Consider the following 17,833-nt stretch of genomic DNA (forward strand, 5'->3'; position numbering starts at 1 on the left):
ACTTTGTGCACTCACCCAGTGTGCTGCTAGATGTCACTATGCTGTGCTTCCTGTGTGACATCAGGCACCCCTCCTTTCTCCAGCCTGCCCCCAGCACATACACAGCCAACAAAGGCAAATAAGTGCTTCTTAGTGACACCGCCTGAAGCGGTGGGGGCTGAGGAGGGCAGATCACTCTGCACCAAGGCCCGGTTAATGACAGCTTATAGAAATAACACCTTGATAGAGAGCGTCCCTGGTTTAGGTGCGCGGGTCGTATGCAATGTAACAGCGCCATGTCATTATATTGTTAAATCAATGCTTCCAAACATGTGCAAAGATGCTGGGTATCAGCAGTGAGCCGTATACGTAAACCATAGCACCAACCTCTGATGGCACCAAGTGTTAACGAGCAAGTGATGAAGAAAGGGAGGGGGGGGGGGGATGTTGCCCACTTGATACAGGAATTATACGTCCCATAATGCCCACTGATGGGTTACAGGTGATGACATGACAGTGAGGGGCTTACTGAGACCAGGTAGGTGATGTGGTGGAGCCTGCAGCTGTCAGGCACCGTGTCACATGTGCCAGCAGCACCGGGCACCGCTTACCGTGTCCCAGAGATTGGAGATCCGAGCTCCCTGCTCCCGCTGCCAGCGCCGCTTCTTCCCAATCAATGTCAGGTTCATCAGCGCTATAGGAAGGGCAGAGCGGGCGGGAGGGAGGATGGTGCCAAAACCCCAATTTTATCTGAAAAACCCTTAACCCCAGATGGCACTACACTGGGACAAGCTCTAGCTAATAACACAAACCCCAAGACTTAATTCTTCCTCTACCCTGAGTAATGCCTTCCCTCACAGGCTACATGGGAAAACGGTCCTAAAAAGCCTAACAGGAAGTGGCAGAAAAAACTTACAGGTGAAACTTTAGGTGAATCCCAATTTCTCATTTGTAACTATTTAGCCCCTCAGACACCATGCCCCCATCTCAGAGCCCCCCATCTTAATATAAGGGCACGACTGTGCTTTTATAATCAGCGCGGTCTCATAATAGCGATTATCTTTGAGCTTTGCTTCTCAGAAACCAGAACATTGCAGACACAGCGTTGCTGTTGAATATACATTAATGTGGATAAAGCACAACCAGCCGTTAGTTCGCCCACCAGTGTGGTCATTAGCCCTGTCATTAGAGACCGTTATTGTCAACATAGCGCAGTCGCCAATAACAATCAGGTGACTTACAGCGCTCGCCACAAGTCACAGCAGTGAGAACATTAGCGCTATCCCAGAGGATACATTGGGGTTAGTACCAGCGCTATTTGTATAACATTATTAGTGTGGACCCAGCGCTGCCTCCAATAACAATCAGGTGACTTACAGCGCTCGCCACAAGTCACAGCAGTGAGAACATTAGCGCTATCCCAGAGGATACATTGGGGTTAGTACCAGCGCTCGCCACAAGTCACAGCAGTGAGAACATTAGCGCTATCCCAGAGGATACATTGGGGTTAGTACCAGCGCTATTTGTATAACATTATTAGTGTGGACCCAGCGCTGCCTCCAATAACAATCAGGTGACTTACAGCGCTCGCCACAACTCACAGCAGTGAGAACATTAGCGCTATCCCAGAGGATACATTGGGGTAAGTACCAGCGCTCGCCACAAGTCACAGCAGTGAGAACATTAGCGCTATCCCAGAGGATACATTGGGGTTAGTACCAGCGCTCGCCACAAGTCACAGCAGTAAGAACATTAGCGCTATCCCAGAGGATACATTGGGGTTAGTACCAGCGCTCACCACAACTCACAGCAGTGAGAACATTAGCGCGATCCCAGAGGATACATTGGGGTTAGTACCAGCGCTATTTGTATAACATTATTAGTGTGGACCCAGCGCTGCCTCCAATAACAATCAGGTGACTTACAGCGCTCGCCACAACTCACAGCAGTGAGAACATTAGCGCTATCCCAGAGGATACATTGGTGTTAGTACCAGCGTTATTTGTATAACATAATTAGTGTGGACCCAGCGCTGCCTCCAATAACAATCAGGTGACTTACAGCGCTCGCCACAAGTCACAGCAGTGAGAACATTAGCGCTATCCCAGAGGATACATTGGGGTTAGTACCAGCGCTCGCCACAACTCACAGCAGTGAGAACATTAGCGCGATCCCAGAGGATACATTGGTGTTAGTACCAGCGTTATTTGTATAACATTATTAGTGTGGACCCAGCGCTGCCTCCAATAACAATCAGGTGACTTACAGCGCTCGCCACAACTCACAGCAGTGAGAACATTAGCGCTATCCCAGAGGATACATTGGGGTTAGTACCAGCGCTCACCACAACTCACAGCAGTGAGAACATTAGCGCTATCCCAGAGGATACATTGGGGTTAGTACCAGCGCTATTTGTATAACATTATTAGTGTGGACCCAGCGCTGCCTCCAATAACAATCAGGTGACTTACAGCGCTCGCCACAACTCACAGCAGTGAGAACATTAGCGCTATCCCAGAGGATACATTGGGGTTAGTACCAGCGCTCGCCACAAGTCACAGCAGTGAGAACATTAGCGCTATCCCAGAGGATACATTGGGGTTAGTACCAGCGCTCGCCACAAGTCACAGCAGTGAGAACATTAGCGCTATCCCAGAGGATACATTGGGGTTAGTACCAGCGCTCGCCACAAGTCACAGCAGTGAGAACATTAGCGCTATCCCAGAGGATACATTGGGGTTAGTACCAGCGCTATTTGTATAACATTATTAGTGTGGACCCAGCGCTGCCTCCAATAACAATCAGGTGACTTACAGCGCTCGCCACAACTCACAGCAGTGAGAACATTAGCGCTATCCCAGAGGATACATTGGGGTTAGTACCAGCGCTCACCACAACTCACAGCAGTGAGAACATTAGCGCTATCCCAGAGGATACATTGGGGTTAGTACCAGCGCTCGCCACAACTCACAGCAGTGAGAACATTAGCGCGATCCCAGAGGATACATTGGGGTTAGTACCAGCGCTCGCCACAAGTCACAGCAGTGAGAACATTAGCGCGATCCCAGAGGATACATTGGTGTTAGTACCAGCGTTATTTGTATAACATTATTAGTGTGGACCCAGCGCTGCCTCCAATAACAATCAGGTGACTTACAGCGCTCGCCACAACTCACAGCAGTGAGAACATTAGCGCTATCCCAGAGGATACATTGGGGTTAGTACCAGCGCTCACCACAACTCACAGCAGTAAGAACATTAGCGCTATCCCAGAGGATACATTGGGGTTAGTACCAGCGCTATTTGTATAACATTATTAGTGTGGACCCAGCGCTGCCTCCAATAACAATCAGGTGACTTACAGCGCTCGCCACAAGTCACAGCAGTGAGAACATTAGCGCTATCCCAGAGGATACATTGGGGTTAGTACCAGCGTTATTTGTATAACATTATTAGTGTGGACCCAGCGCTGCCTCCAATAACAATCAGGTGACTTACAGCGCTCGCCACAACTCACAGCAGTGAGAACATTAGCGCTATCCCAGAGGATACATTGGGGTTAGTACCAGCGCTCACCACAACTCACAGCAGTGAGAACATTAGCGCTATCCCAGAGGATACATTGGGGTTAGTACCAGCGCTATTTGTATAACATTATTAGTGTGGACCCAGCGCTGCCTCCAATAACAATCAGGTGACTTACAGCGCTCGCCACAACTCACAGCAGTGAGAACATTAGCGCTATCCCAGAGGATACATTGGGGTTAGTACCAGCGCTCGCCACAAGTCACAGCAGTGAGAACATTAGCGCAATCCCAGAGAATATATTGGTGTTAGTATCAGCGCTATTTGTATAACATTATTAGTGTGGACCCAGCGCTGCCTCCAATAACAATCAGGTGACTTACAGCGCTCGCCACAACTCACAGCAGTGAGAACATTAGCGCTATCCCAGAGGATACATTGGGGTTAGTACCAGCGCTCGCCACAAGTCACAGCAGTGAGAACATTAGCGCGATCCCAGAGGATACATTGGTGTTAGTACCAGCGTTATTTGTATAACATTATTAGTGTGGACCCAGCGCTGCCTCCAATAACAATCAGGTGACTTACAGCGCTCGCCACAACTCACAGCAGTGAGAACATTAGCGCTATCCCAGAGGATACATTGGGGTTAGTACCAGCGCTCACCACAACTCACAGCAGTGAGAACATTAGCGCTATCCCAGAGGATACATTGGGGTTAGTACCAGCGCTCGCCACAAGTCACAGCAGTGAGAACATTAGCGCTATCCCAGAGGATACATTGGGGTTAGTACCAGCGCTCGCCACAACTCACAGCAGTGAGAACATTAGCGCTATCCCAGAGGATACATTGGGGTTAGTACCAGCGCTCGCCACAAGTCACAGCAGTGAGAACATTAGCGCTATCCCAGAGGATACATTGGGGTTAGTACCAGCGCTATTTGTATAACATAATTAGTGTGGACCCAGCGCTGCCTCCAATAACAATCAGGTGACTTACAGCGCTCGCCACAACTCACAGCAGTGAGAACATTAGCGCTATCCCAGAGGATACATTGGGGTTAGTACCAGCGCTCACCACAACTCACAGCAGTGAGAACATTAGCGAGATCCCAGAGGATACATTGGTGTTAGTACCAGTGTTATTTGTATAACATTATTAGTGTGGACCCAGCGCTGCCTCCAATAACAATCAGGTGACTTACAGCGCTCGCCACAAGTCACAGCAGTGAGAACATTAGCGCTATCCCAGAGGATACATTGGGGTTAGTACCAGCGCTCGCCACAAGTCACAGCAGTGAGAACATTAGCGCTATCCCAGAGGATACATTGGGGTTAGTACCAGCGCTCGCCACAAGTCACAGCAGTGAGAACATTAGCGCTATCCCAGAGGATACATTGGGGTTAGTACCAGCGCTATTTGTATAACATAATTAGTGTGGACCCAGCGCTGCCTCCAATAACAATCAGGTGACTTACAGCGCTCGCCACAACTCACAGCAGTGAGAACATTAGCGCTATCCCAGAGGATACATTGGGGTTAGTACCAGCGCTCACCACAACTCACAGCAGTGAGAACATTAGCGAGATCCCAGAGGATACATTGGTGTTAGTACCAGTGTTATTTGTATAACATTATTAGTGTGGACCCAGCGCTGCCTCCAATAACAATCAGGTGACTTACAGCGCTCGCCACAAGTCACAGCAGTGAGAACATTAGCGCTATCCCAGAGGATACATTGGGGTTAGTACCAGCGCTCGCCACAAGTCACAGCAGTGAGAACATTAGCGCTATCCCAGAGGATACATTGGGGTTAGTACCAGCGCTCGCCACAAGTCACAGCAGTGAGAACATTAGCGCTATCCCAGAGGATACATTGGGGTTAGTACCAGCGCTCGCCACAAGTCACAGCAGTGAGAACATTAGCGCGATCCCAGAGGATACATTGGGGTTAGTACCAGCGCTATTTGTATAACATTATTAGTGTGGACCCAGCGCTGCCTCCAATAACAATCAGGTGACTTACAGCGCTCGCCACAACTCACAGCAGTGAGAACATTAGCGCTATCCCAGAGGATACATTGGGGTTAGTACCAGCGCTCGCCACAAGTCACAGCAGTGAGAACATTAGCGCTATCCCAGAGGATACATTGGGGTTAGTACCAGCGCTATTTGTATAACATTATTCGTGCGGATCTAGGACTGCCTCCAATAACAATCAGGTGACTTACAGCGCTCGCCACAACTCACAGCAGTGAGAACATTAGCGCTATCCCAGAGGATACATTGGGGTTAGTACCAGCGCTCGCCACAAGTCACAGCAGTGAGAACATTAGCGCTATCCCAGAGGATACATTGGGGTTAGTACCAGCGCTATTTGTATAACATTATTAGTGTGGACCCAGCGCTGCCTCCAATAACAATCAGGTGACTTACAGCGCTCGCCACAACTCACAGCAGTGAGAACATTAGCGCTATCCCAGAGGATACATTGGGGTTAGTACCAGCGCTCACCACAACTCACAGCAGTGAGAACATTAGCGCTATCCCAGAGGATACATTGGGGTTAGTACCAGCGCTATTTGTATAACATTATTAGTGTGGACCCAGCGCTGCCTCCAATAACAATCAGGTGACTTACAGCGCTCGCCACAACTCACAGCAGTGAGAACATTAGCGCTATCCCAGAGGATACATTGGGGTTAGTACCAGCGCTCGCCACAAGTCACAGCAGTGAGAACATTAGCGCGATCCCAGAGAATATATTGGTGTTAGTATCAGCGCTATTTGTATAACATTATTAGTGTGGACCCAGCGCTGCCTCCAATAACAATCAGGTGACTTACAGCGCTCGCCACAAGTCACAGCAGTGAGAACATTAGCGCTATCCCAGAGGATACATTGGGGTTAGTACCAGCGCTATTTGTATAACATTATTAGTGTGGACCCAGCGCTGCCTCCAATAACAATCAGGTGACTTACAGCGCTCGCCACACCTCACAGCAGTGAGAACATTAGCGCTATCCCAGAGGATACATTGGGGTTAGTACCAGCGCTCACCACAACTCACAGCAGTGAGAACATTAGCGCTATCCCAGAGGATACATTGGGGTTAGTACCAGCGCTATTTGTATAACATTATTAGTGTGGACCCAGCGCTGCCTCCAATAACAATCAGGTGACTTACAGCGCTCGCCACAAGTCACAGCAGTGAGAACATTAGCGCTATCCCAGAGGATACATTGGGGTTAGTACCAGCGCTCGCCACAAGTCACAGCAGTGAGAACATTAGCGCTATCCCAGAGGATACATTGGGGTTAGTACCAGCGCTCGCCACAAGTCACAGCAGTGAGAACATTAGCGCTATCCCAGAGGATACATTTGGGTTAGTACCAGCGCTCGCCACAAGTCACAGCAGTGAGAACATTAGCGCGATCCCAGAGGATACATTGGGGTTAGTACCAGCGCTATTTGTATAACATTATTAGTGTGGACCCAGCGCTGCCTCCAATAACAATCAGGTGACTTACAGCGCTCGCCACAACTCACAGCAGTGAGAACATTAGCGCTATCCCAGAGGATACATTGGGGTTAGTACCAGCGCTCGCCACAAGTCACAGCAGTGAGAACATTAGCGCTATCCCAGAGGATACATTGGGGTTAGTACCAGCGCTATTTGTATAACATTATTCGTGCGGATCTATGGCTGCCTCCAATAACAATCAGGTGACTTACAGCGCTCGCCACAACTCACAGCAGTGAGAACATTAGCGCTATCCCAGAGGATACATTGGGGTTAGTACCAGCGCTCGCCACAAGTCACAGCAGTGAGAACATTAGCGCGATCCCAGAGGATACATTGGTGTTAGTACCAGCGTTATTTGTATAACATTATTAGTGTGGACCCAGCGCTGCCTCCAATAACAATCAGGTGACTTACAGCGCTTGCCACAACTCACAGCAGTGAGAACATTAGCGCGATCCCAGAGGATACATTGGGGTTAGTACCAGCGCTATTTGTATAACATTATTAGTGTGGACCCAGCGCTGCCTCCAATAACAATCAGGTGACTTACAGCGCTCGCCACAAGTCACAGCAGTGAGAACATTAGCGCGATCCCAGAGGATACATTGGGGTTAGTACCAGCGCTCGCCACAACTCACAGCAGTGAGAACATTAGCGCTATCCCAGAGGATACATTGGGGTTAGTACCAGCGCTCGCCACAAGTCACAGCAGTGAGAACATTAGCGCTATCCCAGAGGATACATTGGGGTTAGTACCAGCGCTCGCCACAAGTCACAGCAGTGAAAACATTAGCGCTATCCCAGAGGATACATTGGGGTTAGTACCAGCGCTCGCCACAAGTCACAGCAGTGAGAACATTAGCGCTATCCCAGAGGATACATTGGGGTTAGTACTGACAGTGCTCCTCCTATTACTCCTTGCACTAAGACAGAGGTAGCGGTCCTACTGCTGGGTTGTTGCCCTCCTATGGCCTCCTCCACGTCTCCTGATGTACTGGCCTGTCTCCCGGTAGTGCCTCCATGCTCTGGACACTACGCTGACAGACACAGAAAACCTTCTTGCCACAGCTCGCATTGATGTGCCATCCTGGATTAAAGGGGCGGATCCAGGATAAAATGACAGGGGGGGGGGGCACCATGATAAAAGAGGGTTTAGGTGGGGGAGGGGCGGTGTTAGTGGTGCCAGTGTACATGCTAAGAGAGCGGCAGAGAGAGGGTGGGAATTGGATTAAAAATAGGCCCTGGCATTTAAAATCCACAGGCCCACCGTGGAGACAAAAGTGAAGGGTGTAGTTGTGCACGCGCCGAAGTCGCGGTCCGGAAAAGGGGGTGTGGCCACTCAACAGGGGGCGTGTCCTTGAGTGTAGTGTACAACTTCTACACATTATGCAACAAAATACTAGAACCCATTATACTTGCCCCTTACACATGATGCCACACGGATTGAGCCAAAATTCACATAATGCCACACGGATTGAGACAGAATTCACAATACGCTTCATAAACAGGGACATTGTCCACCAAAGGCTCGCATTAAACATTTACACCATAATGTCCATTACACGTTAAGTTACACGCCATTATGTCCATTATGTATTATGCCAAACACCATAATGCCTATTAAAATTATGCTACATAAGTGCTGCTTCTCTACATGCTCATTGCCAAGGGTTCCATGCTCATTGCCAGAGGTTCCATCCTCGTTGCCATGTGGTATTACATGCTCATTGCCAACGGGGAATACATGCTCGCGGTAAATGGGGGACAGCCGCCGCCAGGCAGAAGTGATAGCCACTGACAGTGGCAGAGCCTGGCTGTATTCCGAGCACTGCAGGTCCCAGCTATTTGAAATAATACCCATTTCACACCAGAAAATGCATTCCCAGGTTGGCCCCTTTTACACCAGCCTAGTCCCTGCATTTTCTGGTGTGAGGGGGAGAGAACCCCCCCCCCCCCTCCCCCCCTTTAACCAGTTATCTCATTTAACCGGCTATATCTTCGGAACCAACTGACCCATTTACATGACACAAGTATCATATTGAAGAACTTTTGAGTGGGCTTTGAATGATTTTGGTCCAGTGAAACTGGAACGTTTGGTTCCAGAGTAATCTGCCCTCAAAGAACATGAACAGCCATTAAATTACATTTCAAAAATAAAAAAATCGGTTTACCCGCAATATCTCTGGAACCGATTGACCGATATGGACCAGCCTGGTATCATATTGAAGGCCCAGCGATTTGGAATTGAATCAGATCAACCACAAGCTTCTGTGATGTTAGGGGGAGAACTGGCAGCTGTTGGAACTGGGTGGGGGTCGGAATTAACCGGTCCCCTATTATCCTATGTGGAAAAACGTTACAGCTTTGCCAGGCGATATCTCCGGCTCCCGGGGGGCTAGAGACACGGGGCTGGGCTCGTTGGAAAACCCTGATCCCCCACGGGGGAAAATAGCAGGTGGCCGCCGGGCACCCGGCTGTCGGCGTTTTGACAGTCGGGATCCCAACGTCGGGTACCCTTAAACAACACGTGGGGTGTACGCCAGGACAGTGACCAGAACACTACATACGGTAACATCAATAGCTGGACTGACCTTACACATGTGAGTGCGGTAATACCATAACCACGTCGCTCCAATTCCCAGAAGTAGTGCAGACAGACTCCAGCTGGAATACGCAGAAGGATTCTGGGGTTCTCCCTGCATGTTTCCCGCACACCTGACACAACACAATACACACAAAGATATAACATTACTGTATGATACACACAGTTACACCACTACACAATGAGCCCAGTATGATACACACACCTGACACAATACACACAAAGACATAACATTACTGTATGATACAGTTACACCACTACACAATGAGCCCAGTATGATACACACACCTGATACATAACACAATACACACAAAGACATAACATTACTGTATGATACACACAGTTACACCGCTACACAATGAGCCCAGTATGATACACACACCTGACACAATACACACAAAGACATAACATTACTGTATGATACAGTTACACCAGTACACAATGAGCCCAGTATGATACACACACACCTGACACATAACACAATACAAACAAAGACATAACATTACTGTATGATACACACAGTTACACCACTACACAATGAGCCCAGTATGATACACACACCTGACACAACACAATACACACAAAGACATAACATTACTGTATGATACACACAGTTACACCACTACACAATGAGCCCAGTATGATACACACACCTGACACATAACACAATACACACAAAGACATAACATTACTGTAGGATACAGTTACACCACTACACAATGAGCCCAGTATGATACACACACCTGACACATAACACAAAGACATAACATTACTGTATGATACACACAGTTACACCACTACACAATGAGCCCAGTATGATACACACACCTGACACAATACACACAAAGACATAACATTACTGTATGATACAGTTACACCACTACACAATGAGCCCAGTATGACACACACACCTGACACATAACACAATACACACAAAGACATAACATTACTGTATGATACACACAGTTACACCACTACACAATGAGCCCAGTATGATACACACACCTGACGCAATACACACAAAGACATAACATTACTGTATGATAGTTACACCACTACACAATGAGCCCAGTATGACACACACACACCTGACACATAACACAATACACACAAAGACATAACATTACTGTATGATACACACAGTTACACCACTACACAATGAGCCCAGTATGATACACACACCTGACACATAACACAATACACACAAAGACATGACATTACTGTATGATACACACAGTTACACCACTACACAATGAGCCCAGTATGACACACACACCTGACACATAACACAATACACACAAAGACATAACATTACTGTATGATACACACAGTTACACCACTACACAATGAGCCCAGTATGACACACACACCTGACACATAACACAATACACACAAAGACATAACATTACTGTATGATACACACAGTTACACCACTACACAATGAGCCCAGTATGATACACACACCTGATACATAACACAATACACACAAAGACATAACATTACTGTATGATACACAGTTACACCACTACACAATAAGCCCAGTATGATACACACACCTGACACATAACACAATACACACAAAGACATGACATTACTGTATGATACACACAGTTACACCACTACACAATGAGCCCAGTATGATACACACACCTGAAACAATACACACAAAGACATAACATTACTGTAGGATACAGTTACACCACTACACAATGAGCCCAGTATGACACACACACACCTGACACATAACACAATACACACAAAGACATAACATTACTGTATGATACACACAGTTACACCACTACACAATGAGCCCAGTATGATACACACACCTGACACATAACACAATACACACAAAGACATAACATTACTGTATGATACAGTTACACCACTACACAATGAGCCCAGTATGATACACACACCTGACACATAACACAATACACACAAAGACATAACATTACTGTATGATACAGTTACACCACTACACAATGAGCCCAGTATGATACACACACCTGACACATAACACAATACACACAAAGACATAACATTACTACACAATACATTACTGTATGATACACACAGTTACACCACTACACAATGAGCCCAGTATGATACACACACCTGACACATAACACAATACACACAAAGACATAACATTACTGTATGATACAGTTACACCACTACACAATGAGCCCAGTATGATACACACACCTGACACATAACACAATACACACAAAGACATGACATTACTGTATGATACACACAGTTACACCACTACACAATGAGCCCAGTATGATACACACACCTGATACATAACACAATACACACAAAGACATAACATTACTGTATGATACACAGTTACACCACTACACAATAAGCCCAGTATGATACACACACCTGACACATAACACAATACACACAAAGACATGACATTACTGTATGATACACACAGTTACACCACTACACAATGAGCCCAGTATGATACACACACCTGACACATAACACAATACACACAAAGACATGACATTACTGTATGATACACACAGTTACACCACTACACAATGAGCCCAGTATGATACACACACACACCTGACACATAACACAATACACACAAAGACATGACATTACTGTATGATACACACAGTTACACCACTACACAATGAGCCCAGTATGATACACACACCTGACACATAACACAATACACACAAAGACATGACATTACTGTATGATACACACAGTTACACCACTACACAATGAGCCCAGTATGATACACACACCTGACACATAACACAATACACACAAAGACATGACATTACTGTATGATACACACAGTTACTCCACTACACAATGAGCCCAGTATGACACACACACACCTGACACATAACACAATACACACAAAGACATAACATTACTGTATGATACACACAGTTACACAATGAGCCCAGTATGACACACACACACACCTGACACATAACACAATACACACAAAGACATAACATTACTACACAATACATTACTGTATGATACACACAGTTACACCACTACACAATGAGCCCAGTATGATACACACACCTGACACATAACACAATACACACAAAGACATAACATTACTGTATGATACACACAGTTACACCACTACACAATGAGCCCAGTATGACACACACACCTGACACATAACACAATACACACAAAGACATAACATTACTACACAATACATTACTGTATGATACACACAGTTACACCACTACACAATGAGCCCAGTATGACACACACACCTGACACATAACACAATACACACAAAGACATAACATTACTACACAATACATTACTGTATGATACACACAGTTACACCACTACACAATGAGCCCAGTATGATACACACACCTGACACATAACACAATACACACAAAGAAATAACATTACTGTATGATACACAGTTACACCACTACACAATAAGCCCAGTATGATAAACACACCTGACACATAACACAATACACACAAAGACATGACATTACTGTATGATACACAGTTACACCACTACACAATGAGCCCAGTATGATACACACACCTGACACATAACACAATACACACAAAGACATGACATTACTGTATGATACACAGTTACACCACTACACAATGAGCCCAGTATGACACACACACACACACCTGACACATAACACAACACACACACACCTGAAACATAACACAATACACACAAAGACATGACATTACTGTATGATACACACAGTTACACCACTACACAATGAGCCCAGTATGACACACACACCTGACACATAACACAATACACACAAAGAAATAACATTACTGTATGATACACAGTTACACCACTACACAATAAGCCCAGTATGATACACACACCTGACACATAACACAATACACACAAAGACATGACATTACTGTATGATACACAGTTACACCACTACACAATAAGCCCAGTATGATAAACACACCTGACACATAACACAATACACACAAAGACATAACATTACTGTATGATACACAGTTACACCACTACACAATAAGCCCAGTATGATACACACACCTGACACATAACACAATACACACAAAGAAATAACATTACTGTATGATACACAGTTACACCACTACACAATAAGCCCAGTATGATAAACACACCTGACACATAACACAATACACACAAAGACATAACATTACTGTATGATACACACAGTTACACCACTACACAATGAGCCCAGTATGACACACACACCTGACACATAACACAATACACACAAAGACATAACATTACTACACAATACATTACTGTATGATACACACAGTTACACCACTACACAATGAGCCCAGTATGACACACACACCTGACACATAACACAATACACACAAAGACATAACATTACTACACAATACATTACTGTATGATACACACAGTTACACCACTACACAATGAGCCCAGTATGATACACACACCTGACACATAACACAATACACACAAAGACATGACATTACTGTATGATACACACAGTTACACCACTACACAATGAGCCCAGTATGATACAGTACACACACACAATGTTACAGACATCTCTGCACAATGGGGGTTATTCTGGTACGGTCACAAGGACTGTACGTTCACATGGGGAGCGATGTTGTGCATACTCGGGGTGCGTGCGCCCAGGGCGAACAGACTGTTCCATGGGTGACTCACCCAAAGCTGCGTCCGGGGTGCGGTGGAGGATAGTCTCACCCATGGGAAGAATAAGGCCCTATGAGTCCAGTATAATACACACACACACACACACAGTACACACACACACACACACACACCACCTATATTATGCTGCTTTCAGACCGCATAACTGGCTTTGACCCTGTATTTGAAAACGTTTCCAAATATGGGTCTGCCAAGTAAAACCCCTTTCACACCGCATCTCTTAAACAGTATATAACCATTTAAATGGCTTTTTTTACCTGGCAGACCCGTTTACGGAAACTTTCCAAATACAGGGTGAAAGCCAGTGCGGTCTGGGCAGCCCCGCCCCCCGTACCTGGACAGCCATGGGCAGCCCCGCCCCCCGTACCTGGACAGCCAGCGGAGGATGGTCCGTGGTTTCTTCTCCCCCATTGTCTGGCACTGCCAGCTCTTCCTGCCGTGTACTGTCCACTGGCGCCTCACTGCGCATGCGCTACTGCCGCTGTCTCCTCGCCATCCTCCGCTGCCAGCCAGGCTGTCACTGTGCGCTCATAGGGCGGTATTCAATGTGAATACCTGCGAGGTGCAGCGAATCCTTTTTAGGATTTGCTGCACATTCGCCACGTTCCGGAGCCAGCGGGCTCCGGTATTCAACGTGTCAGGGGCTCGCTGCCCCTGACAGGCGAATATGAGCTCCTGCGGCGAATGCCGCAGGGAGCCTGAGAAGGGTGCCAGACAGAGAGGTGGAAGTCTCTCTGCCTGCCCCAGAACGTTTGTGGGGGGCAGGTGGGCTCCCCGGGTGCCAGGCAGCACAGGCTGCCCCCCGGGGGTGCCAGCAGGGGAGTGTATATTCACTATACCCGATCGTAACGATCGAGTGCAGTGAATATATGAATATGTAATGAGCGGCTCGGCTCCGGCGCCCCATGCTGGCTGCTGTGTAAAAAAAAAATATATATATATATATATTTTTGTAAAATTAAATATATATTCATGTGCTTACAGCACATGAATACAAGTAGCATGCCCCTCCTCAGAATAAAATTCCTGATTTTTTTACACCAAATGTAAAAAACAAAACACTTTATTTTAAAAGTTCACATTCCACTTCTCCATAAAAAGATAGCGATTGCTACTCGGTGAATCATGGCGAAAAAAACCTTCAAATGTATTCGCCATGTGGTCATTGAATAGGGTGATTCACCGTTTTTGTCAAAAATTCGCCAAACAGCACAAATTCGCCATAAAAACATGGCGAATCAGGCTCATTGAATACCGCCCAGTGAGTGCTGTCTGGGAAGGGAGGGGGGAGACTGTAGTATATCTGCACCGCAGCAGGACAGCACCGTGCGATCGCCTCTGTGCTGCAGCTCTGCGCTCGGAGGATGTGTGCTGTGTGCAGGGTGGGTAGGGAGGGGGGAGACTGTAGTATATCTGCACCGCAGCAGGACAGCACCGTGCGATCGCCTCTGTGCTGCAGCTCTGCGCTTGGAGGATGTGTGCTGTGTGCGTGGTGGGTAGGGAGGAGAGGATGCCTCTCTCCCCCGTGCACATCTAATGAGCGGGTCATTAAATATGCACGCAGCGGGACCACTATTGGCTGGGTCCTAAATACCGGGTCTGTAGGACCCTCCATTTTAACCGTTTACCATAAACTGCTTTTTTAAAACGGTAAATCGGTTCTGCACCTTTCAGACCGCACATATAACCGCTTTGAAACGGTTAAAACAATGCAGTTCCTGTTCCCTGCCTGGGGTGGCGCTATCTTTATTTATAAAAAAGCACCATCTCTCAGGGACAAACTTGTACATAGCGGTGTGGAGCCAGAAATCCGACAAAGCATTCGTACCAAGGCTTTCCACCGCTGCGTGCTTGATATGGAAAACGGTGAAGAGCACTAGTAAAATGAATAATTGTGGTAAATGGCAACACCTACCCTATAAATGAGTTTATAACACATAACCCTAGGAATATTATTTATTTTCTTGAATGCCCGAGCCACTTAATTTACATCGGAAAAACCACTGGGGATGCAAAAATATCAGAAATGGTGTCGACACACATTCTGTGTCGGCACACTTTAAGGCCGTTCAAAATAAAAATGATTGTGCCATCATCAATTTCACCGGGATCCAAAAGTTAGGAGCAGGGATCTGGAAAAAGGCCTATCCCAGGCAGAAATGAGATGGGTCTATGAACTCAAATCTCTCATTCCAAATGGCCTGAACAATGATTTTGAGCTCAAATGCTTTAACTTAAAATGATTCATTTTTCCTTATTTTGTCTCTTCACCGTTCATAGAATCTATGTTTTTAGCCTGTATTTTAATATTGGATATTTAATGCCTTTTTATCTTTTACTTATTTGCACATTCTTTTCAGACATACCCCCTAAAAAACGGACTTGCACACCCATACACATTTGGCGTTATATTGAAACAATTGCCAGAAGTGGAACACTAAAAAAAGAGTATACTAGTGAACTTCCTGGTTCATACAGGAAGAATCTGTCAATCGCAGCTATGGTGGAACGCAGGTGCGACTTCCAGGAACCGCTAATGACGCACTTCCGCCTCCTGGACAATGGCGTTCTCCGTGATTTTATTTGCTCCCTCTGTTCTACCGCGGGAAACCGGATATTGCTAATACTGTAGGTGTGTTTATTGCTGGGGGTATAAATATGTGCTGTATTGTGACTTACACACACTTCTGACGAAGGACCCAGCGTCCGAAACGCGTAAAGTGTGTGGACTGCCTGCTCCGCTATCCCTTTCACTGGACATTGGATCCTTGAGCCGGCACTTGGACTCCGTTCACCTCCCCTGGTTCCATCGTGGGCGAGAGATCTTGTGGGGGACTGGCCCAGCAGTATTTGCCTGGTGGATACGTTCTTGCTTGTTTAATAAGTGTGTTTTTGTGAGTGCATTTTATCAATAAATACTTTGCCATTGCACCAATTGCTCTCCTTTCTGGTCTCCAACACAGCCCATTATAAAACCTCTATATTTGGATGCCTTGGAGACCTGTGTACTGTCAGAGGTGCTGCACCGTCTATGGAAATACTGAGGTCCTGTGGAATAGTAAAAATGGGGATAGTTGTAGGACAACACAATTAGGCGCTGTGAGGGGTTGTGGTGCGAAGCAGCTACTAAACAAGGGATCGAGAGTCCCTATGATAGGAAAACAGAAAAGATATACAATAGTAGCGCTAAAAATTAAAATATAAAAAATTTAATGACATAAAAAAAGGGGGGTACACAATAGGATCAACAATGTGAATAACCAGCATAAACACCATTGGTTTGCAAATTGAGCTGCTTAGACTGGATCCATTCCTAGTATGCCGTCAGAGTCTATCCAGAGAAAACAAATAATGTCTCCTCATATGGTATATTTACCGCAGGTCGGTCCAAATGTGGTATTAATCCTTTTCAGGAAAGCGTTTCTGCAAAGTCCATCACTTGGTGAGGGGAGATTCCCCAATGTTTCCAATTGTGCGGATAGGAGGTTAAAA

At 46.2% G+C, this 17,833-nt stretch overlaps 1 protein-coding gene across 4 annotated transcripts in view; it reads right to left on the reverse strand.

Annotated features, from left to right (window-relative positions):
* The window catches only part of ABHD1 (abhydrolase domain containing 1), a 141,131-nt gene that overhangs the window by 95,810 nt on the left and 27,488 nt on the right, over window positions 1-17,833 (reverse strand). For 3 of the 4 annotated variants that reach the window (XM_083178991.1, XM_083178992.1, XM_083178994.1), the window contains one exon: window positions 9,623-9,746. In XM_083178991.1, the coding sequence (XP_083035117.1) occupies window positions 9,623-9,746 (124 nt within the window). Of the gene's footprint in view, window positions 1-9,622; window positions 9,747-17,020; window positions 17,479-17,833 lie in introns of those variants that run through there. The other variant, XM_083178995.1, reaches the window with a different exon arrangement.

This window comes from Crinia signifera, chromosome 3 (assembly GCF_055691185.1).
Source record: "Crinia signifera chromosome 3, ASM5569118v1, whole genome shotgun sequence".
NCBI lineage: Eukaryota > Metazoa > Chordata > Amphibia > Anura > Myobatrachidae > Crinia > Crinia signifera.